At 38.2% G+C, this 23,668-nt stretch overlaps 1 protein-coding gene across 1 annotated transcript; it reads left to right on the top strand.

Moving 5' to 3' along the window:
• The first annotated feature begins 200 nt into the window (after positions 1–200).
• ada (adenosine deaminase) lies at positions 201–22,802 on the top strand. The gene is made up of 11 exons (XM_059332859.1): positions 201–563; positions 5,655–5,716; positions 6,803–6,925; positions 9,310–9,453; positions 9,549–9,664; positions 12,050–12,174; positions 14,876–14,947; positions 15,387–15,488; positions 19,871–19,938; positions 20,040–20,169; positions 21,437–22,802. Exons 1-11 carry the CDS (start codon positions 423–425, stop codon positions 21,539–21,541), a joined length of 1,188 nt encoding a protein of 395 aa, XP_059188842.1. The 5' UTR covers positions 201–422; the 3' UTR covers positions 21,542–22,802.
• The last annotated feature ends 866 nt before the right edge of the window (positions 22,803–23,668 follow it).

Genomic DNA, 23,668 nt, shown 5'->3' with positions numbered 1-23,668 from the left:
TACCTTAGCAAATATAAGTACCTCAAATTTGTGTTTAAGTACAATACTTGAGTAAATGTACTGACCTTGTAGGAACTATAATCCTCTTATTTCAACACATTCCCAGCTGTCAGTAGGATATATATGATGACTATTATTTTTTTGCAGTTTAAATGCATAGTACTTTACATAAACACTACAATTTGCCTTGTGTCATCCGGTTTGACATAATTAATTAGCCCGGAGGTAAAGCTCCCATCACATGGGCGCAAAGCTGCTGCCATAAAGGGCCGTTAATCCCCCTACCTACTGCAGTCTCCATGAGTTAATACACACTGAACCTCAACCTGCAGCTCTGTTACAACTCGTTGTACGGCGGCCTCAGGGCGCTTGGTGGCTGCTTTTTTTGCCGGTTGTTGCACAGAAAGGCGTGTCCCAGAGTCATGCATATAATAGCCAGACGAGCTGCGAAAGGCTTTGGCTCCCCAGTCTTCTCTCTGTGCACCAGCAGACTCACCGGCAGCCGCAGGCTCTGTACGATGGCCGAGCTCTCCTCTGAACAAGTGGTATTCAACAAGCCAAAGGTACGTTACCAGCCGGCGGTCTACAGTAACAGGAGCGTTAATGATTTAAATGGAAAGGTGGTAAATTATAAACGGACGAACTTTTCCTTTTCTCTGCTTTTGCTCGCATTGTGATACAGTTTGGGTCCTCGTGACAAAAAGAAGAAGAAGAATGGTTAGAATATAAACAAGAAAATTGAATGTCAGACAAAAACAACCATTATTTACCGCTGTCTGTCACACAATGTGTGTGTTTGTGCGTGTGTGTTTGATGCCTGAAGTGAAACACGGAAGAACATGTCATTGCTTGCCGGTTAACATGTGATCTCTAAACAGAAATCGAATCAAAGCCAGCACCACTGTGACAAATAAATAGAACATTTTACACGTGGTTCTTTATTTTTTAACTGAGCAAGTACACACTCACTTTAGTTTTGCTGTTTTATATCATTTACTGTGCATGGGACAAATAAAGTAGGCTGGTTTCTGAACTTGCATTATGCTTTTTAACTTCTTCTCTTGTGTAATTCTGCATTAATGCATGCTTATTGGATGAAGGGATTCTCCTTTAATCCATGCAACCTCCTCCTTACTGCAATTTTTCTGTATACGTTTTGCCTGATTGCTAGTTCTTCTATTGACTGGTATAGAGGCACTTGGTTTGCATAACAAAGCCTTAAAGTGAAATGCTCCTTCTTATTTTCAGCTAGATTGACATGCAAATCAGGCACACAGGCGTGAAATATATACTCACTGGTGCCCTTTGGAGTCTTCAGGCAGAGCGTGCACCTGCTCTGCTCAGGAGCTGACAGATGATAAGAAGAAAGGAAATGACACATACAGCACACACAGAGAGATGTGGGTTTTGTTGTTACACACTCTGTGTGTGTGTGTGTGTGTGTGTGTGTGTGTGTGTGTGTGTGTGTTGGTGCAGAAATCATAAATTGTTAATGGAGAGGCCGTGTGGGAGTGGACTGCTTGCAGCGATAATCCAATTAAATATTAATTTTCTGTTGTGGAAATGATACCACTCTTGGGGTCATTGTCATATGCTGACACAGAACAGCAGATCCAGAGTAATTACAGTGTGTGCTCATGTAATAAGTGGAGTTGGTAAACAGCTGTTTTCATTATTACTTATTTTTCTAATTTTTTTCTCAGTTAAAAGATTGTCAGAAAATCAAGGTGTTTGTCAGTTTTTCATCTAACCAACAGTCCAAAAATCCCCAAATATTCAGTTTATAATTGTAAATCACAGAGAAATTCTTCCAATTGGGAAAGTGGAGCCAGTGTAAGTCTCCTACAAATTAAGTTCAAATACAACTAAACACCATTGTCAGTCACGCTTTGAGGGAATTTACTCCCGGATAACGTTTGTTATCTATCTATCTATCTATCTATCTATCTATCTATCTATCTATCTATCTATCTATCTATCTATCTATCTACATTTAAATTTAGTCATTTAGCAGACGCTTTTATCCTATCTATCTATCTATCTATCTATCTATCTATCTATCTATCTATCTATCTATCTATCTATCTATCTATCTATCTATCCATCCATCCATCCATCCATCCATCCATCCATCCATCCATCATTGCATGTAGGAGGCTGGGGTGGAGGGATGGGTCAACTAATGTCAACTTTGAGTTGTTAATGTAACAAACTAATTTCATTCTCATTTTAAGCCAAACTACGGCCTTTTACTAAACCTTTTTTTATTTTTATTTTTTTTATTTTTATCCCACGATTTTGTAACCCATTTTATTTATCACCCAGTTTGTCCTATTTCATGATCCTGGGTGCTACCTCGTCCCTGTCGGTCTGGGGAGAGCCCTGAACTTGCCACATGCTTCCTCAGATACATGCGGAGTTAGCAGACCGCTTCTTGTCACCTGACAGGGGGAGATTCCCCGGTGGGACGTAGCGCGTGGGAGGATCACGCTATTCCCACCGGTCCCCCCCCCACCCATCAGGCGCCCCGACCGACCAGAGGGAGGCTCTATAGTGACCAGGATCAATGCATGTTTTTGTGAGAGGTCCCCGTAAGGTGGTCCTTGGGGGACACGTGGAGAACATGCAAACTCCACACAGAAAGGCCCTTTTGCCGACACCGACCAGCGCTGCGGACACCGGCCTTTTACTAAACCTAAGCATGTTGGGTTTTTTGCCTAAACCTAACCAAGTTATTTAACAAACATATTTATTTGAACTTAAACCACAATATTTCACAAAACATAACATAAAAGTAGTTTTGGTGCCTAAACCTTAACAAATTCACATTGTTAACTATATGTTTAAACAAAACAAATTGAGGATGCAGGTTTGTGCAAAAAAAACATACGTCAATACATATCATCAATTGTCCAAATAATTGCAGAATAATTTTATGTCAAACAATTTATCATTTACTCATCTAATTGTTTCTCTTTGGATCTAGAATTGCACTTAATCTTAATGCCTGAAGTACACCTACTGTTAACGATTTTCATTATTGATTAATGGAAAGATTCACTTCTCAATTAATCATGTGGTTGAAAATTTTTTCTTAAACTTTTCTTAACGTTAAGTGTCTTCTTTTTTTAAACAACCAGTAGTCCAAACCCCAATTATTTTGAGATTATTATCACTTCAGATGAAGAAAAAACTGTAAATGAGTACTACTAATGATTATTTTATTGTCAATTAATCTATTATTTTAATCTGTCCATCACTTTGTGTCTACGAAAACTACATGAAAGCTTTGTTTTATTGGTTTTCTGGTCCTTGAGTTATTCAGTTATTTAAAACAGAAAAGCAGAAAAATCCCAAAAACAAGAAACTTTAGCTAGAGAACATTTGGTATTTTTGCCTCAAAAATGTCTTCATCAAGCATTAAAATAGTTGCAGATACATTTTCTATCGTTTCAGCTCAAACTTTTAGTGGGATTGACGAGACAGTCTGCATGCAATGAGCTTCTGTTCTGGTTCAGATTAACATTGATAATGATAAATACAGACAGAAATAAAAAGCTTAATCTGACAGAACCTAAAATGATGCATTGACTGAGTCACAACTGCTTTACAAACTTTCTATGTTTTGTGGCTTCCCATTGAAATTATATAACTCCACTTATGTGTATAACTTACCATAACAGGAAGTGCTGCATGTACTGATTCAATTGTTACAGGACGTCCTGTAGCTGCAGATTGGTTTACCGGCTGTCCGACACTCCACCACAACAGGCTTTTAAGGGAAGAAAATAAATATAAACGAAAGAGACACTCAAGCAGTTCTTAGAAACACACTTTACTTCTTGTTGTAAACATCTGATCTCAACATCTTTTTCTGTTTTCTTTTTTTTTGTGTCTTTCATCACAGATGGCCACAGCTGTGCATTTTTTTACTATCTATAAAAGCAGTAAGGTGATAAGACAGCAGGTTTAATCTAATCATAATTAGGGCTTTATTTTTATTATTTATTAACAGGTTATTAGGGGGGTTAGTTAATGAATCATTCTATACACACATCATCAGAAAATAATGGAAAAACTTACCCTCAAAATCCAAGTGATCGCTCCTAGTCCAAGGTGGCATCTTCAAATGTTTCCTGTTCAATCAAACTCTAAAGATATACAATTTACAACAATATCAAACAGGGGAAAAGCAGCAAATCCGAGCAAGGAATGTTGGATTATAACAATTATCAAAACAGTTGCTGATTAACATCTACTAATTCAGTTGTAACACACAAGACGGCTGATGTGGATCTTCTTAAAAATACATTGTGATACACATTCTGACCACATACTATGAAAAAAAACATTATTGCAGGCCATTTGTTTTTTATTTCCATTTTGTAAATCCAAAATAACTTATATAACAAAAATACATGGGAAGTGGCATTTGTGTGTTAAGAGGAACTCCAGTCAGTAACATTTCCAAAGTAATGTTTCCATTGACAATCTGCCACATTTCCTTCGTGTTATAAATCACTTGTGAATGATTTCTTCTCAGGTCCTGAAGCCAACAGAAAGCATTCAAGCCTGAGAAAATCTCTATTCAGGGCATTTGACCAAGAATTGTTAATATAATCATTGTGCCAAAGTTGTATTCAACATTACACGCTGCTCAGGCATTAAAATATAAACGTCAATAAAGTTCAAAGCAGCTTCATGGCAAAGATTAGGATATTAAGGCCAGACCGCTATGGGGTTTTTGAAGCCGATACTAATTCTACAGGGGAAAAAGTCACAGATTACCAATATGGCATCCGATATAGTGAATTTTTGGAATGAAAAGAGACAGACTTCTAAAATACATGTTTTCCAGGGGTGAATGTAATTACTTATAACAGCTGGATGGAGCTCAACTGCTCAACAACAGAGTCTTATTAACATTTTAACTGATGTTTGATGGCTTTTTTACATTAAGTTGTTTAACAAATCTGTTGAAAAACCTCTAAATTGTTGCTTATTTAGTATTTAAGGTATTGATTCATTGACTAATCAGCTCAACTGTTCTGACAATGGTAGAAACAGTGTGCTCATGAAGGGTTCCATCATTAAGTCAAAATTAGATTTAGAAAATAAGTTTTCAGGCTTGAAGGTAGCAGGGAGAGAATGTGCTGGAGAATTGCAACACCAAAAAGTATTTTGCTATTTTGGAAAAACAAGGAGGTCTTCCATCTGTTTCTTTTTCTCTCTAATGTGTCCCTCATCATGGCTCCCAACCACAACTAGGAAATAATTTTAGTTCAAACCTCACTCCAAATGATGAAGTTTAGGCATCAGTTGAGATAGGAGCATTGATTCATGTCGGTGTCTTCGGCCTGACTAACTCGCAGCTCTCAGCAGTGCCAGAACACTTAATCTTCTTTGACCCTTTGCTGGCCTTTTCACTACTTGTTGCCCAGTCATGCGCACTGCATTCATGATGGCATGCAGCCAAAACATTGAACTGCAACACCACTTCCACTGCTCTCTCGGGCTGCTCTGTTTTTTGAGCAACACTCGGTCGTGCTCCACTTTTAACTTTTTAAACTGTGTCCAGACGGGGCTCAGATATATAGCAACACCTATCTGTTTAAAAATATTTTGTTTTGATCATGTATTTTTCTCATCCACAGGTTGAGCTGCATGTGCACCTCGATGGAGCCATCAGGGTGCAGACTATTCTCGATGTTGCGAGGTAAGTTCATTAATTGATAAGAAAACATCATTGCTTTTTTCAAGTTTTGTTGATTAACTGTAGTTGTGGTAGGTAATTTCTGAAAAGGAATGAAGAGCACAACTGATAAACTGCCCCTGTGAATTGGCCAAGTGGCAACTTCCAGGTCAGAAAAGTGAAGCCAATTCAGTGGTGCCTTAAACCTACATTCTTTCTAATGGCCAGCAGGGGGCGACTACAACGTGACCCTTCTTCTCACTTGATTTATTACCACAGCAAACTTTTTTCTATCAAGTTTATGGCCTCAATCACTAGTTTCAAGGCTTCTTCACTACAGCATACTTTTTTTTAAACTTTAGGGTAAAATAAATGATAAAGCAGGATTTCACAGTGTGTTCATTAAAGTCACCTGTAACATTTTGGTCGGTTAAAAATGTCTTGTTCAGCATTCAGTTAGACTAAAAGGCACTCTTAAGGCGCTGGCATTGTGAATTAAAGATGCTATTTGCTTGCTAGCTCTAGCTGATAACATAGCATTCTTCTGGCTCCTGATCTATTTTGCGCTGATTGCATAAAACCAAGATTGCGATGAGAGAAAATGGGTAGCTTCTCGATTCCATCCATCCAATATGTTTTATTCCAGAGTATTTTACACAAAACAGCTTCCTGAACATGGTGCTAATAAGAACGGTTAGAGTTAGCCCAAGGAGCTGTACTCAAAATACAAAAAAATGTGGCTGGGTTGTGATTGACTCCTCACTAGCACTGCTACCTGCGAGCTCTCAACTGCAATAATTCTCCAAGTGGTTAGCTAATTGCTGACGCTCCCCAATGTGCACTACCACACCTTTATGTTGTGGACTATAAAGCAAAACAATGAGCTGAAAGATGCTAAAATGGTTCGTTGAGCTGAATGGACATTCTGGCGAATCAGTTGGTCACAATGGGCAACACCTTTCACGTCACACATAGTCAACTGACACATTGTTTATGTAAAAATATAGTTTTGAGCAGCTTTAACACTCTACTATTGGTATCAGCCAAATGACTCATTCAAATTCCAACCCTGCCCCTGAGCTGTTTCTTTTTTTCCCCCTCTCCTTCTAGGAGACGCGGCATCACTCTGCCAGGGAATACCGTGGAGGAGATGACGCAGATTATTGTCCTCCAAGAGCCAGCCACCCTCACCAAGTTCCTGGGCAAGTTCGCAGAGTACATGCACGTGGTTGCGTAAGTACTGACATGTTGCCCTTTAATGATTCCGTTTTATAATTACTTAAGGTGTTTTCTTGCTGAGCAGGTGAGTGCAAAGAGCAAGGGTCTACTCTCATTAATGTCACAGGAATGTTACTCCACAAAGCTCTGGATAAGGGTCAAAGTGCGGTCAGTTTGTTAACACACACATGCACTTACGTTATGCAATTATGACGCATACAACCCCTTAACACCAATGTGTAGTATAGTTTGCGATTAAAGCAGCTTCAAGGAACTCTCATTTTGTGTGAGTTTAGTGGCGTCTGTGGACAAAAGCTGGTATGTCGCACCAGACTACCTTGAGAAAACCTCTCATTTTACTGTAGCGGGGCACTGCCCTGATCAGTCCTGGTTCTGGTTCTTCTGTGCCTCACTTCCATCCAGCAGGGCCAGCTAAACAATGTGGGCCTCCAGCAGCGTGCTGTCGGTGTTGGCTCTAAGGAAGCCAGGGGAGAAGCAGCTGTTGGCAGCCACGGACCTCTCCGCCTCCTTTAGGAATTCTGGCGATTCGCATTGGAGCTCCAACTGCAGGTTGGAGGTGGTCATGCAGACATATGATGGGCTGATCGCTGCCAGAGGCCCCTATGGAGTCTGGGCTAATGGTTCAGGAGAACCTGCATGATTTCCTCCGATCATTTAAAGTAACTGTATAGAAATAGCCAATATACTTGCTCGTTCTTGTTTCCTTTTCTAGATCAAACCGAATCAAAACCAGTTACAAGTTCCCTATAGTTGTTTTAATGGTGTTGGTGGGGAAGGGTTTTTAAATGCCAGACATGCAGAACATGTCATCATTATTGATATCAAGTGTCACCTTGGCAACCAAACCTAGAGGAGAGTAAAGTTGTTCGGAGAGACCATTTCCAGAAAGTTATATTTAGTCCTCGAGTGACAGGTCTGAACTGTGAGGAAAAGACCAAATAAAGACACTCAGCAGCCATGACAGCTTTCCACAATGACGGTCTGTAGTGGCGTGTAGTTCTGCAGAATGGAGCCTCTTGTATCAAGGGTCTTGAAAGCCTTGTGTGCAGTGTGGCTTCCAACAACATACAGAACTTGCTAGCTTGGTTTGGCTCATGTAGAATTTTTGTATGAGCTCAGTGGTGATGTGTGTTTGGGCGGGAGGGTAATGAGAGGATGCTGGAGAACAACAGGCATACAGAACTGTGTAAATGCTGGAAGCTGTGTTGTTGTCCGTCATGTGATATGTGCTGCTGAGGCTGAAGGGGAAAGGGGGAAATATGGAGCTGTGGTTCTTCTAATATTGTCACAATAATGCTTCTGTGTATGGTCATGCAGCACAATAATATGGACAGGGCAGACCAAAAGGTTTTAGTTGTAACATTTTATAATCAAAAGGTAAGAGAATGTCTGAAAATTGTTTGGCTGAGGAAGGGGCCTGGATATGATATACTTGATGAATTGATGATTATGAATGATTACAGATTAATCCCTTTAGATTAGAAAATGTATTCAGAAAATAGTAAGAAATGCTGGTACATTTTTTAAAGGTCAAAGTCTATTTTGTCCAAAAACAAAAAGTCCAAAGATCATCAGATTTCCTGTCTTATAAGACAAAGAAGCAGATCTTCATGTTTACAAAGATAGAGCAACAGGAAGATTTGTTTACCTTGCATGGCGGCAAAATTCAAAAAATTTCCCCAGATCATATAGGAGGCATGGGATCACAAGATCCAAAATCCATTTTGTCAGGCTTCAGTCAGATAGATAGATACATCTATTAGTCAATTAAATGTGTCATACAGCAGCCGTCAGATAAATAAATCAACAAACAAAATATAACCTGATAATAATGTTGCCACTGGGCAGTGCTCAAGTTATGTTAGTGGTTGCACCACTAGTGGTTCAGACCTCAGTTGCTTCTGTGAAAAAAATATCTGCACGTTAGAATGAAGTTACAATGACTCTCAGGAGGGAAGGCTGAAGTAAAATATGAATCCAGGATTAAAAATAGAAAATATTCTTTCCTGCTTTCCCGAAAGTCACATTACTTTCCCTTCAGTTAAAGTTTTTTACTACTCCTCTACATCTTAAAGTGTATGTGTAAAACTTTTTAAAATAAATTGACAATGGTCACATGATACAGTTAATGAAGCCTTTACATCAACCATAATGTTGCATACACAGTTTAACATGTGTAGGAGGTGTTTGAATGACATCAATGCCATCATATCAGCAACACTCTGTAAATGCTTATATTGCTAATTTTGAAAGCCATAATAGTTAAGATGATGGATTAGCAGTGGCTAATTGTTTTATTTCTAAAACTGAGATAAGAGATTATTGGAGCCAAAGGGCAATGTCATTAATTTTGTGTTTTTCTTTGTTCTTTTTTACAGTGGGGACAGAGAAGCCATAAAGAGGATCGCCTATGAGTTCGTAGAGGACAAAGCCAAGGAGGGAGTGATTTATGTCGAGGTCAGGTACAGCCCGCATTTCCTGGCGAACACTAAAGTGGACCCCATACCATGGGACCAGAAAGAGTAAGCCTTCGGCCTTCACAAAACCTGGTGTTGTGCTTTTTAGGAAGGAAAGTTTGACTCATTGCATGTTTTCTTTTTTCACTGTCTTCATTCAGGGGCGACCTGAGCCCAGACGAGGTGGTGCACCTGGTTAACGAGGGCCTCAGCGAGGGGGAGAGGGCCTTCAAAATCAAAGCCAGGTCCATTCTATGCTGCATGCGCCACATGCCAAGTAATGAACTGTTCATGCTCCTGTCTGCCCAAACAACCTTGTGAGATAAGGCTCCTTACTGTCCTGTCTTCTGTCTTGTCTCTGAGCTCTGCCTCACTTATTCTGATTAGATAATGAGCAGCAGCACCACAGAAAGACACAATGCACTCAGAAAACTTTATACATGTTTTGAATCCACACAATTCTTATTATAACATAATGCTACATTTGTGGCTATACAGTGAAAACCATGTGGGGTTTTTTATGGGTTAGGAAAATTCTCCTACTTTTAAATCTAAATAAACCATTAATATTAAGAGTCACACTCCCACTTCAATCAGTCTCACTATACACTATATTTAGTATTATAATAAATTGATAAGTTTACTATTTAACCTGGTTTGTGCACTAACTAACCCTTTACAAAGTCACACAATAATGCGAACAAACTAAACGATCAAGGCAGCTTTAAACTCGAAACTCACATGTTCTGTGAGGTAAAATTACTGTTTTTGTCAATGTAGTCTGGTGGCTTTCACGGAAACATAGAACAGCTTCATTCCCCCCGTAAACAGGGCTACCTGATGGCAAGATAAAGCAGTGAAAATATTCTAAACAGAACATACACTTAAAATTGATACTGATTTTTTTAACTTTGCATTTTTTAGGTGGCTAAAATACACCTAGCTGGGTTAGGGTTAGACAATCAATAATAAAAACATTTTATAAACAGGTTAAGATTAGGAAAGAGGCTAGGATTATTTAAATATTAATGGGTGTGTACACCCATAGGGCTACCTTTATAAATATGGGTGTGTTCCTCTTTTTTAAACATTCTGACCTGATGAAGATAAAGTAGATCAAAACATTGTCAAAATTTATTGACAATCCATCCTATAGTTGAGATATTTCAGTCTGAACCAAAGATTGACAGACTAATATCGCCACCCTGAGCTCATGAAAAGACAAAAAAATGTTTTGGAGATACATAGTTTTCACAGAACAGTACTGCTATATTAGTGCTATTAGTTGGAGTAGTAGTAGTAATATAAATAACAGCAGCGGTAATCAGTCACTGTGTACAATAACTGTAACACGAGCAGTTGCTGTAGCAGCAGCAGTGACTGTAATTGATCTGTCTGTTGCAGATCAGCACTGCTCCTTAATGCAGCTGTTTCCTGCCTGTGTTGCAACAGCCAAGTGAGCTTCATATCTTCCATTCTGGATTTTGCATCTCTTGCAAAACATGCTGTTATATCGCCGGGTAATAAAGTCTATGTAAAAGACTTCCAGACATATGAAGCATATCTGACTCATTATAGAGAAGTGCTGTTTTAGGAAAATTGTACAAGCTGTGGCATGCAGTTAGATCTGTTGATGTTTAAACAGTAGGCAACCTAGCATACTTTACATTAAATATGTAAGATGATCTGGGACTTATATTCTTATTTTATTTCGTCCTCTTATTCACTTAATATAACACGGATACTGTTAGGGGATTATATTTATGATTATTATTTTAAATCACATATTTAGGTGTTTTTTAATGTAGCTGCCACAAAATAACATGGATACATTCCAAAAATAGGTGTACATTTTTGGTAACTTTATACCACTTTATAATTAACAATAAAAAAATAGCACGATCATTGGGAAGGCAGTAACTAAGGTTAAAATAAAAAGTGAAGAAAGAAACAAAGAAACAAAGAAACAAAGAAACAAAGAAAGAATCATGAAAAATGTATTTTATGAATAAGGTTGTACATATCTAATATAGTTTGCAACGCTATGAGCAAAAGATTTCAGATCAAGTGAACCAAACAACATGACATTTGGTGATAACAGCGTTGTTATCTGCTAACATGCTAGAAGAATCAATACATCTGGACGTAGCCGGCTATGTGTGAGGCTTTACTGTCATTGCCATATACCTCACCTTCTGGTTAGGGAAATGGTAAAGGAAAAATTTGGTCTAATCAAAAGCAGGGGTAACACATGATCACATTTTAAAAGCAAGTAGCACCCAGGGTAAATATAAAGCTACCCCAAGGAGACAGTTAGTTTAGTTTACCTTAGCATAAAGACTGGAAACTGGGAGAAACAACTAACCTGTCCAAAAGTAACAAAAGCTGCCTATTTGGTAGTAGATTCATACATAAACTTAGACTCACTCAGAAACAAAGGAAAATGTTGCACTATTCCTTTAAGAATTGGTCCTGGTTACTGTCAGCCAGACGAATACAGTCACTACAGCATGTTGTTAATGTTGTTTTGTGTTTGTCATAGCTGTAGATCAGCACAGATCATCTCTATCCTCACATTTCATCTACACGTCGCCTGTGTGTGTGTGTTTAAGGGGACAGGACCAAACTGTGTAGTCATACATGTGTGTTTTAAATCCTCCAGGCTGGTCCATGGATGTGGTGGAGCTGTGTAAGAAATATCAGCACGAAGGTGTGGTCGCCATAGATCTAGCAGGGGATGAGTCACTCAACTGTGAAGCCAATCCACAACACAGGAGCGCCTATGAGGTGAGCGTGTGAAAACATAATACCAGCAGCCTTAGCCATAGCATAAGGGTGATTAAAGAGGTGTTGGCTTTTGTGTGTCTTGTATACTTTAATTACAGACTCACATGCCAGACACATAAGAATAACTTGTCGAGCAACTACAGCACTAACGGTGATAATGATAAGAGCTAATGTCAGCGAAACAGCAGCTTGTTCTGCTGCTTCAACAGGAGCTGAGGGGGATTGCTGGAGGGAATGCAGACAGTGTAAATACATAAGTAGACTGCTTAGCTTGGCATTAAAGCATAGTGGGCAAATTTTTTATTGATAGCATATTTCATTTTGAGGTTGTAAAAGAATTTTACAGCGTCAGAGTCCACATCGTGTTCCCGCTGGCGACAGGCTGATGGAAATATTGCAGCAGTTAATCGCCCCAATAACTTTCAGGAATCCTTAGAAAGAATCTGAAGCTTTGTTTGGTGGAGACAGATTTGTCTCTAGGGATGGTAGTGGTGCAGACTGAAAGATCTTGACAACTATTGGATGGATTGTGTTAAATTAAAGATGTAGACTGTCAGCAGAGAACGAATCATACTGACTTTGGTGATCCCCTGACTTTTTACTATTGCACCAACATGAGGTTCACATTTGTGGTTTTAAGTGAAATGTCCTGAAAACTATTGAACGGATTAATGGATCACTGGGTTTTGATGAGAGCACGTACTTCCACTTCAGCATGACCAAGGACACATTTGCGTACACACTGCTAAAAATATGTGACCATATGTGGCTCAGAATACCTTCAAAGTGGTCTAATCAATCAAATCTCAATGCATCCTGAATGCTTCTTGGGTGCATTCACATCCGAACTTGTTCTGATCACTCAGGAGAAATGTGATGTGTAATGTGGTGTCATCATTTCTCATATTTGGTAACAAAGTTCTTGTTTGGAAATTATTTTTCTATTATATAATCTGCACAAGCCTGTACACCTTGTGCTAATGGAGGACATAGTGTCTCAACATCACAAATCACACCGTAGATCACAGTGAGGTTGCCAACTTGCAGATCTGGCTTTGTGAAACAGGTTTGAGTTCATGTGTTACAGACAGTTTTCTACTTTTCTCAGAATCAATGAGGACTGAAGTGTCTTTATCTGTAACCAACACAGAATGGCATTAAAACCTAATACTCCCAAACCAATTTCCTCTTAAGCACAGACGCTTTTCAGGAAAATCCAATTTGGTGTTCGGCCAACGTTTATTGATTAATTCAGAGAACGCCACAGTAAGTAATCAGTTTTGCCTGTCGGACCGTAATCAATGTGGTAGATTAATCCGGTAATATGTTACGGTGCTGGACGTGGCTTAAGTCTTAAATGGATTGCATGGACAAAGGACGAGTGGAGCTGACTGCTCATAATGGTTCATAACACTCCAACCATTTTAGTTATCTGATGCAATATAAACGGGGCTGTAACGTCATGATTTAAGGCTGTAATTGATTTGCAATTAGACGGGCGGGTGTTTGGGCGGGAACTCGATACCGCAGCTCCATTCTCTGTTACTTCTGTGCAGACTACTGACATTACCAGTGCAAGATAGCAACGCCTGTGTCCAGGGTATTTAGGCCTCAATGTTATTCAATGGGAGAAAGTGGAGACACATGGTCCATCCTTTATACAGTCTATGGCTCCAATATGTTACACATGAGGTTACGTGACAGTCGAAAAACTGTGTGCCAACAGGGGTCGTCAACGGTGGTTGCAAAAGCACTCTGGTCCTATCTTGAGACAACTTCTCACTTGATTTATTACCTCAGAAAAAATTCTCACATTATTGTCTCAATCGCTAGTTTCAAGTCTTCTTCAAGGCAATATGATGTTAATTGTGTAAACAATGGTCCCATTCAGAAGAAAACAGATGCTAAAAAACCTTATGATTTGGGGCGTGGTTACCTTGAGACAACCGCAGCATAACAATGCGTATCCATGGCGCTGTGTACATCTAAACAGCCGTGAACTGGTTTGTCGTGTTTTAATTTCATGAAAGCTTATTTGAACATTTTGTTCATGTAAATATGTCTCTTATTACTTAACGAGTCCATTATTTATATACAGTCTTTGCCATGCACGCATATATTGGTTAACACAATAAAAAACTGTCTCCAACTCTATTTATTTATTTATTAAGCAGAAAACAAACCTATATCCAGATAGAAGATTTTGGCCACATCGCCCTACTTACAGTACATCAAGCAAATTGTTCAGTTCTGAAAAAAATTGTGTTTCACTACCCACAATGTGGAGAGTTTCTAAAATCCTGTCAAGCTGAGTCTATACCTATGGAAGAAAATGGAACCATGCTGTAATTATTAACAAGAAGCATGAGTCAGAGAGCAGAGTCCATACTAATATTCAGGGTTATCTTCATAACCAAATGACCTCTGGATACCTGCAGATTAATAAGCAACCCACACTCGTGTCCAAGGTTAAGGATTCTAAAACAGATGATGAAATCAGAAGGGTGTCTGACAATGACGTGACATATTTACATATTTAAAACCTTTTATCCCTTCAAAAAAAGCTAGTGTGCATGAAAACATGTCTAAATGATAAAACGGCGCCTCGCTAATGACTGCAGTATCACAGATGTGAAAGCCAGATGTTTGGCTGTTCTGTTCTGGCTGCTGATGTGTTTTTCATGATTGATTGTGATGGCAGGAAGCAGTACGCTGTGGGATCCACAGGACAGTTCACGCAGGAGAGGTGGGGCCGCCGTCTGTGGTGCAAGAGGTAAAGCTCAACAATAACACGAGACATTTCTGAACTGGGTGTCATCTGAGATCTTAATTGTCTCGGCCACTAAACAAAACAATGAAGTCACGCACTATGAACAGCAAACCGGCAGAGAGCCAAAAGAAACAAGAAGGTGACAAGTTGAAGGTTAGAGATTGCCTGAAAACAATAAAGTGGAGCAAACATAGGCACACATATGTGCAGATTTATGATTATTATTTCATGCTTGAGTCCATCTCAGCTGCTCTGTCTTTAGTGTAAAGCTACAGAATGTCTCACTGCCACATTAAGTGGCCACTCTGTGAGGAAGCCATCCCTCAAAGTGACAGTTCAGCAACAGTTGCTGCTAGAAATAGCCTGCAGATTCTGCTGACATGGAGGATTTTTTGTGTTTTATAACCTTTTGTCTCCTGACCCCTGTCTTATGATATTTAAGGCAGTAGAAGTGCTGCAAGCTGAACGGGTCGGACACGGTTACAGAACACTCGAAGACCAAGTTCTGTACAAAAGACTGCTGGCTCAGAACATGCACTTTGAGGTGAGGAACTTTACACAATCAATATAGTTTTCATTAGAAAGCTGCAACTCCAACAACGATTACATTCTGCAGAAAAATGTTTGCCTTTTATTTAATAAACATATCATCCTTTTCATCATCATCTACAGTGGCAAGAAAAAATATGTGAACCCTTTTTCTGCATTAATTTGTCATAAAATATGATCTGATCTGCATTTAATCCCAAGTATAGACAAACACAACATGCTTAACCTAATACCATGCCAACAATTATAATTTTTCATGTTTTTATTGAATATTTCCATGAAACATTCATAATGCTGGAAGAAAAAGTAAGTGAACCCTTTGGCTAATGACTCCATTAAGAGCTAATTGGAGTCAGGGGTTAGCAAACTTGGAGTCCTAACAATGAAATGAGATTTGAGTGAGGAGAATAGATACTTTGACCTTTAAAAAGCACTCAAACTTTTTGAGATTACTATTCACAAAAAGCATCTGCTGAAGTGAACCATGCCTTGCAAAAAAGAGATCCCTCCGAGGATCTGTTATCAAGAATTGTTGATTTGCATCAGACTGTAACGGGTTACAAAGTAACCTCAAAGACTTTAGGTATTCACCAGTCCACAGTTAGACAAATTGTCCACGAATTGAGAAGATTAATTGATGTGGCTACTCTCCCTAGAAGTGGGCATCCAGCCATGTTCACTCCAAAGGACCAACGCAGAAAGCTCAATGAGGTAAAAAAAGAACTCCAGAGTAACAAGTAAAGACTTAAAGAAGTCATTGGAACTGGTTAACATCTCTAGTCACGAGTCACACACAAGATTGAACAGGCATGGTGTCCATGGCAGGACACCAAGGAGGAAGCTGCTGCTTTACAAAGATAACATCACTGCATGCCTGAAGTTTGCCAAAAAAAACCTTGACACTCCACAACACTGCTGCGAAAATGTTTTGTGGACTGATGAAACAAAGGTTAAATTGTTCATGAAGAACACGCAGCACTACGTATGCTGCCTCAGGGCCTGCTTGCTATCACTGAGGGGAAAATGAATTCACAAGTTTATCAAGGAATCCTACAGGATAATGTCAGGGTGGCTGTCTGCTAGCTGAAGATCAGTAGAAGTCGAGTGATGCAGCAGGACTATGACCCTAAACATCAAAGTAAATCTAATATAGAATGACAAAAAACAAAATCCAGTCAGAGCCCAGAGCCCAATCCAATAGAGATGCTGTGGAATGACCTGAAGAGAGCTGTTCACACCAGACATCCGAGAGATATGGCTGAGCTGAAGCAGTTCTGTAAGGAAGAATGGTTCAGAATTCCTCCTGAACGTTGTTCAGGTCTGATCAGAAGCTATCAGAAGTGTTTGGTTGAGGTTATTGCTGCAAAAGGAGGCCCAACCAGTTGTTAAATCCAACGGTTCACTTACTTTTTCCACCAAAAAACATGAAATATTACAATTGTTTGTATGGTATTAGGTTAAGCACACTGTGTTTGTCTATACTTGGAACTTAGATGCAGATCAGATCACATTATGACAAATTAATGCAGAAAACTTGGTAATTACAAAGGGTTCACTTACTTTTTCTTGCAACTGTATTCATCATCACCATTACAGAGTGGAATTGTTTTATTCAGGCGGTGCCAGGCAGACAACTACAAAGCTTTCATGATGAAAACAAAGTATCAAAACAATTCTTTAAATTTTATTATATGTACAGTTGAAACCAGAAGTTTACATACACTATATAAAAAGACACATATGCTTTTTTTCTCACTGTCTGACATGAGATCAGACAATCACTTTTCCTGTTTTAGGTCCGTTAGGATTACCAAAATTATTTCTATTTGCTAAATGCCAAAATAATGAGAGAAGGATTTTTTTAGACAATTTTTTATTACTTTCTTCAAAGTCAGAAGTTTACATACACTAACATTATTATGCCTTGAAACAATTTGGGAAAGCCCAGATGATGCTGTCATGTCTTTGGAAGCTTCTGATAGGTTCATTGACAACATTAGAGTTAATGAGAGACACACCTGTGGATGTATTTTATGGCACACCTGAAACACACTGCTTCTTTGTGTAACATCATGGGAAAGTCAAAAGAAATCAACCAAGATATCAGGAAGAGCATTGTGGACTTGCACAAGTCCGGTTCATCCTTGGGTGCAATTTCCAGATGCCTGAAGGTGCCACATTCATCTGTTCAAATAATTATATCCAAGTATAAACACCATGGGAATGTCCAGCCATCATACCGCTCAGGAAGGAGACGGGCTCTGTGTCCCAGAGATGAACGAGCTTTGGTCCAAAATGTGCTTCTTCCTTGCAGAGTGGCCATTCAGCCCATGTTGGTACAGTACTCGTTTCACTCTGGATAATGACACACTCTTACCAGCTTCAGCCAGCATCTTCACAAGGTCTTTTTCTTTTGTTCTTGGGTTGATATGCACATTTTGGACCAAAGCACGTTCATCTCTGGGACACAGAGCCCGTCTCCTTCCTGAGCGGTATGATGGCTGGACATTCCCATGGTGTTTATACTTGGGTATAATTATTTGAACAGATGAATGTGGTACCTTCAGGCATCTGGAAATTGCACCCAAGGATGAACCAGACTTGTGCAAGTCCACAATTATCTTCCTGATATTTTGGTTGATTTCTTTTGACTTTCCCATGATGTCACACAAAGAAGCAGTGTGTTTCAGGTGTGCCTTAAAATACATCCACAGGTGTGTCTCCAATTAACTCTAATGTTGTCAATAAACCCATCAGAAGCTTCCAAAGACATGACAGCATCATCTGGGCTTTCCCAAATTGTTTCAAGGCATAATAATGTTAGTGTATGTAAACTTCTGACTTTGAAGAAAGTAATAAAAAATTGTCTAAAAAAATCCTTCTCTCATTATTCTGGAATTTAGCAAATAGAAACAATTTTGGTAATCCTAACGGACCTAAAACAGGAAAAGTGATTGTCTGATCTCATGTCAGACAGTGAGAAAAAAAAGCATATGTGTCTTTTTATATAGTGTATGTACACTTCTGGTTTCAACTGTATATATATATATATATATATATATATATATATACATATACACACATATATATATATATGTATACTATATATATATATATATATAGTATACAAAAAAGGGAATGTAAGATTTTTCATTAAGATATAATGTATATAAAAGTATATAATGGATTAAAGATAAGTTTCCTGTGTTAAAGTGGAAACGACCACCAACTCCAACAGAGACAGACAGCTCTGCTCTTCACAGCAAAGTGCTGGAAAAGTCCTGCATAATAAAAGTCCTACTTTGAAAATGTTACTTCAGAAAAAGTATGCAAAGTATGTCACGGTGGTAGAGAGCGTACCACAGAGGCTTAGTCCTCATTGAATCTGGCTCGGAGCCCTTTGCTGCATGTCTTCACTCTGTATCTCTACACTGCAAATATTATCTGCAAAATCGTATTAATCAATCAAATGTATCAAGCTTATGTAAAGGAAAAGCAGCAAATCACCTTTTACATGAAAAATAAGAAACGGTTATCAAAACAGTTGCCAAATTAGCTGCCCTCTTTATTTGTAAAGTAACTAAAGCTGTCAGATAACTGTAGTGAAATACAAAGAAATGTAGCAGAGTAGAAATAAAAAGTGGCATGAGATTAAAATACTGAAGTAACGTGCCCTAGTGCAGTGGTGGAAGAAGTATTCAGATCACGTACTTAAGTAAAAGTACTAATACCACACTGTAAAATTACTCCAAGTACTCGTTATGCAGATTTGCCCCACTCCGATTGTGTTATGTATATTCTAAATATATTATTGGATTTTTCAATATTATTATTGATGCATTTATGTAAGTAGTGTTTTGATTGCCTCAAGGCAGGGCTCATTTAAACTACTTAGTATAGTTTTATGAGGTGAAAAAAATAAGATGTTTTTCATGTTTAATCTCAACCTGAAAAGTAACTAAAGCTGAAAGTAAAAACTACAATATTTACCTCAAAATGTAGTGAAGTAGAAGTATAAAGTGACATGAAATGGAAATACTCAAGTGCAGTACGAGTTCTTCAAAATTGTACTTAAGTGTAGTAATTCAGTAAATGTGCTTACTTACATTCCACCGCTGTGCACAGGCTGCTCATGCTGAAGCCACCCATGTGTATTGCATTACAGTCAAAGCCACATTTGTTTGTAACTCAATCATAGCAACTACTGAATTTAAGTATTCTTGGTGCCGCCCAAGGTTTATTTTAGTCGACTGTATTGTTACAGTAGCTACCAGTGGGAGCACAGTGATACGCTGACCTCTAGTGGAGTCTCTAGTATCACAACTGGAAGAAGAAAAACTGCTGTAATGAGGTTTCTCTGTGCTGCTCTGATTGCAGGTGTGTCCAGTTTCCAGTAAGTTCACAGGTGCCTGCGACCCCGACTTCACCAGGCATCCTGTCATCACGTGAGCTGTGTTTATTTTACATCACAGTCTGATAATTAGCCTGCATTAAAGATGGATTAGGAGTAATTTTTTGTGTGGATTTCATCATCTGCTTTGTGCAGGTTCAGGAAGGACAAGGCAAACTACTCCCTGAATACAGATGACCCTCTGATTTTCAACTCCACCCTGCACCTTGACTACAGCACCGCACACAAATACATGGGATTCACCGAGGAGGAATTCAAACGACTGGTGAGATCAAATGCATGAATAATTACAGCAGCGGCTCACAGGATGAAGGCGTTTAAATATGGTTTGAATTGATAGCACAAGGTGTGGACACGCCGTGCATGCCAATGCCTTTCTCTGCTGCTAATTAAAACGGGAACAAAAGGCTGCATAAAAGAAGCGTTTCAAAGCCTCCGATCGTTTTAATTGTTACAATTACATTTTATTTATTTTTAAAGGCGCAGTCAGCGATTCTAGAGAAATTTATATCATCAGGTCGTTAAATACTGATGCTTTAGGATGGTAGTTGGACTGAACCACCAAGTATTTGTAAAAGTGTTTCTACTCTGTGTTATTACTACTTTTACTTAAGTAAAATATTTCAAAAAATTTCACTACTACAGATTTGTTTTACTATGCACTGAACACCTTCCAGCAGACAGATTTTTAGGGAAAGGTTGGACTGGCTAAGCTAAGCTAATTGGCTATTGGGTGCACTTTACGCTTGTCTTGTCTTAAGGGTCCAAAACGACCAACAAGAAAAACTAAATGAGCTGTATTTATGTCCAAATTTGATGACTTTTCCAAAAAAATGTTTTCCTATTTATTGTTGTCGTTTATACACCTTGGAGGTCAGGGAAATGGTTAGTATGTTGTAGCTTATCTGTATAAATATAATGCCAAAGAAGTTCAAGACAAGTCATTTTTATCTCTTCAGTTTTTCTGAACTGTGAAGAGGGAAAATCTAGATATGCACAAAAGTTTTGGATGAAAGACAGGTGGTTTCTTTGTGGAAAAATACATTTGGGATTTTAAATACAATAATGCTGCTTTATTTTGAGTGAAATTAGTAATACATTTTTTTTACACTTAAGACAAGGGGAGTATATAGAATATTAGGACTTCACTAGGGTTGAAGAAAAAAATCTGTAAAATAATAGAAAATGTACTGGCAGCTCATTACTGGGACATTGTTCCATAATTTAAAAAAAACATTTTCTTTAACAGTGTGTCTGATGTAAAAAAGTTCTTCTCTTTTTTAACAAAACATGATTACTTTTGTTATCAAATGTAATACCTACAGTATAAAAACTGCAAATGTTAAAATATTGTGATGTAAATTTAAAAAAATGCTATTTTCTGTTAATATACATAGAGCAATAACAGTTTTATCATCTCATCTTACTCTGTGGGACAGAAAATAAGCACATTTCCTAATCTGCGAGAGTGTTAAAAGTTGATTAAAGCACACTTAACGTGCACTTTATTGACTTCTTTGTGTTTCTTACAGAACATCAGTTCTGCAGAGTCGTGCTTCCTGCCTGAGAAGGAGAAGAGAGAGCTCGTCCTCAGACTGTACGAGGCGTACGGGATGATCCAGTCGACCGCCTTTTAAACCTAATGAGGAAGTCTAACCCAGGGACAAACCGCTCTGAACCCTTAATCTCCCCACCGGACACAATGCAATGTCTTTTTCATCATTTATAACCATAAAACCTACATAATAATACATTAAATATGTCTATTATATGGCTGCTGCCTTCACATTACATACCTGTCATCAGGTTGTCAGTGGTCCATCTAATAGATAGTTTTGCTACTTTAGTTTACAGTGCAATTTCCAGAGGATGTCATGGTGCTCTGCAAAGTGCAAAACATAAGGGCATGCAGGTGTTTTTAAAGTATATTCTGTTTGTATTATAAAACCTATGGATACCTTCATCCAATGTTTACATCCTGTTGTCATAAAGAGAATCAGGGTAGCTGTTGATGCACAATTATTCAACACTGTGAAGAGTTTGTCGACATGCAAGGGAAGGATAAGGAGGGTTATTTGTCGTTTATCTTTAGGTGAAAACGTGTGGGGAAGGAAAATGAAGAATTTACTACTCATGGGGATAATGTGGTTTACTTGGTTTAAGAAAAAGAAAGGGAATGTAGTGTCAGAAATGTGCTTTTTGCCCTCCACACAATGAAACAGCTCTATACCAAAAGTGTAGTCTTACATCTGAACACTAGGGGATGCACTACGGTCACCTAGCTGGACAAAACCACTTTAATGTGGGTTTCATAATTACTCAATTCTTTTGATGTATATATTTATTTGAAAACATTTTTCTCATTTAACTTGATAAAAGAATACTTCCATTCAAAACAAACACATTTATGACACTTATAAAAAGCATCTTTGACCATAATAAAAGCCGTTATGAAATATTTCTGCACGTCTGACTGTTTCTTTACTTTCTAACACTCATAATGTAGAGTTTGACATTTTGACCGGCAGATATTTAGAAAAATGAGCAAGAAGAAGAAGCAGCAATTTTATTTTAATTATTTTATTTTAGCATTTTCCTTATCTTCCTTCCAATTTGCTAAGGCCTCCGTCCCCTCAAACCGCACTTATAAAATTATGTAGTTGACGCTGCCCTCTTGGCAGATCAAAGAGACTTTTACCTGATTAAATCAGGGATATACAGCGAGAGTTTGTTATGAAAAATCACAACTTTACAGATAAACTGCTCTGTCATCTTGTCTCTTTATATATAAGCAAATAAATGGGAACACTGGGACCATGCTAGGTGGAAATGTAAACACTTGCTTCCTGCAGCCGAACTAATGTACACAAAAGCTGCATTCAATAATATTTATGGCTCTGGAAAAACTCAGCCAACTGAAGTCATTAATCCTGTTTGACTCGGCCTCTTTACAGCTCCTCTCCTCCTAAAACCCACCTGCCCGCCAGCAACCACCTTCTTTCTTTAATTACATAGCTCTTTTTTTTTTTTATTAATACACATTCTATCGTCCAATATCTATTCAGTGACACAGCCAGACACCAAGATGTAGAAGGTGTCTGGCATAAAGCATGTCCTAGTTATTGTTATGCAAATATGACTTATTATGCATGAACACATTTTTTAAGGCACATTTTAACTGAAACTAGAATATGGAATATTTTTAATGAAGCCTCATGAATGCATTTTGGTCTTACAGTTCTTTTGTTATAAGCTTTTCCACACAGCACACAGAAGTTACCACTACTTTATCCCCATTTCTTGGCTGTAGTGTCCCACTGTCTCCTTCTATAAGAATACTCTGCAATTTATATCTGCTGCCATAAGGCAAGCGAAACCCTTGCAATATATACTGCTTTTTTCTACTGTAATGGTAATATTTTCTTATATTTTAGATTCGTAGCTCCTTTATTTTGTTATAATATTGTATTAATTTATTTTTGGTTATTTTGTTTGTTTTGCATATTTTCTTCAGGCAAGATGTTTGCACTAAAACATCATGAATCTTGGAGAACACACAAACAGAACAAATTAATAAAACTAAATCAAACCCATCCTGAACTAATCTGAAATCTAAACAGATCACATCATGTTTTTATTTTTATTTTATCCCCCTCGCTTTTCTTTACATATTTTTTTTATTAAACTACCTTTTTTCCCTCAAATCATTTTATTTTTCCTTTCCCCATTACTTATGTATCCCATTATGTTTTGTAAACAAATTA

Source organism: Centropristis striata, chromosome 5 (genome assembly GCF_030273125.1).
Source record: "Centropristis striata isolate RG_2023a ecotype Rhode Island chromosome 5, C.striata_1.0, whole genome shotgun sequence".
Lineage (NCBI taxonomy): Eukaryota > Metazoa > Chordata > Actinopteri > Perciformes > Serranidae > Centropristis > Centropristis striata.
Note: the sequence above shows the minus strand (reverse complement) of the source record. Positions and strands in the feature narration are given on the sequence as shown.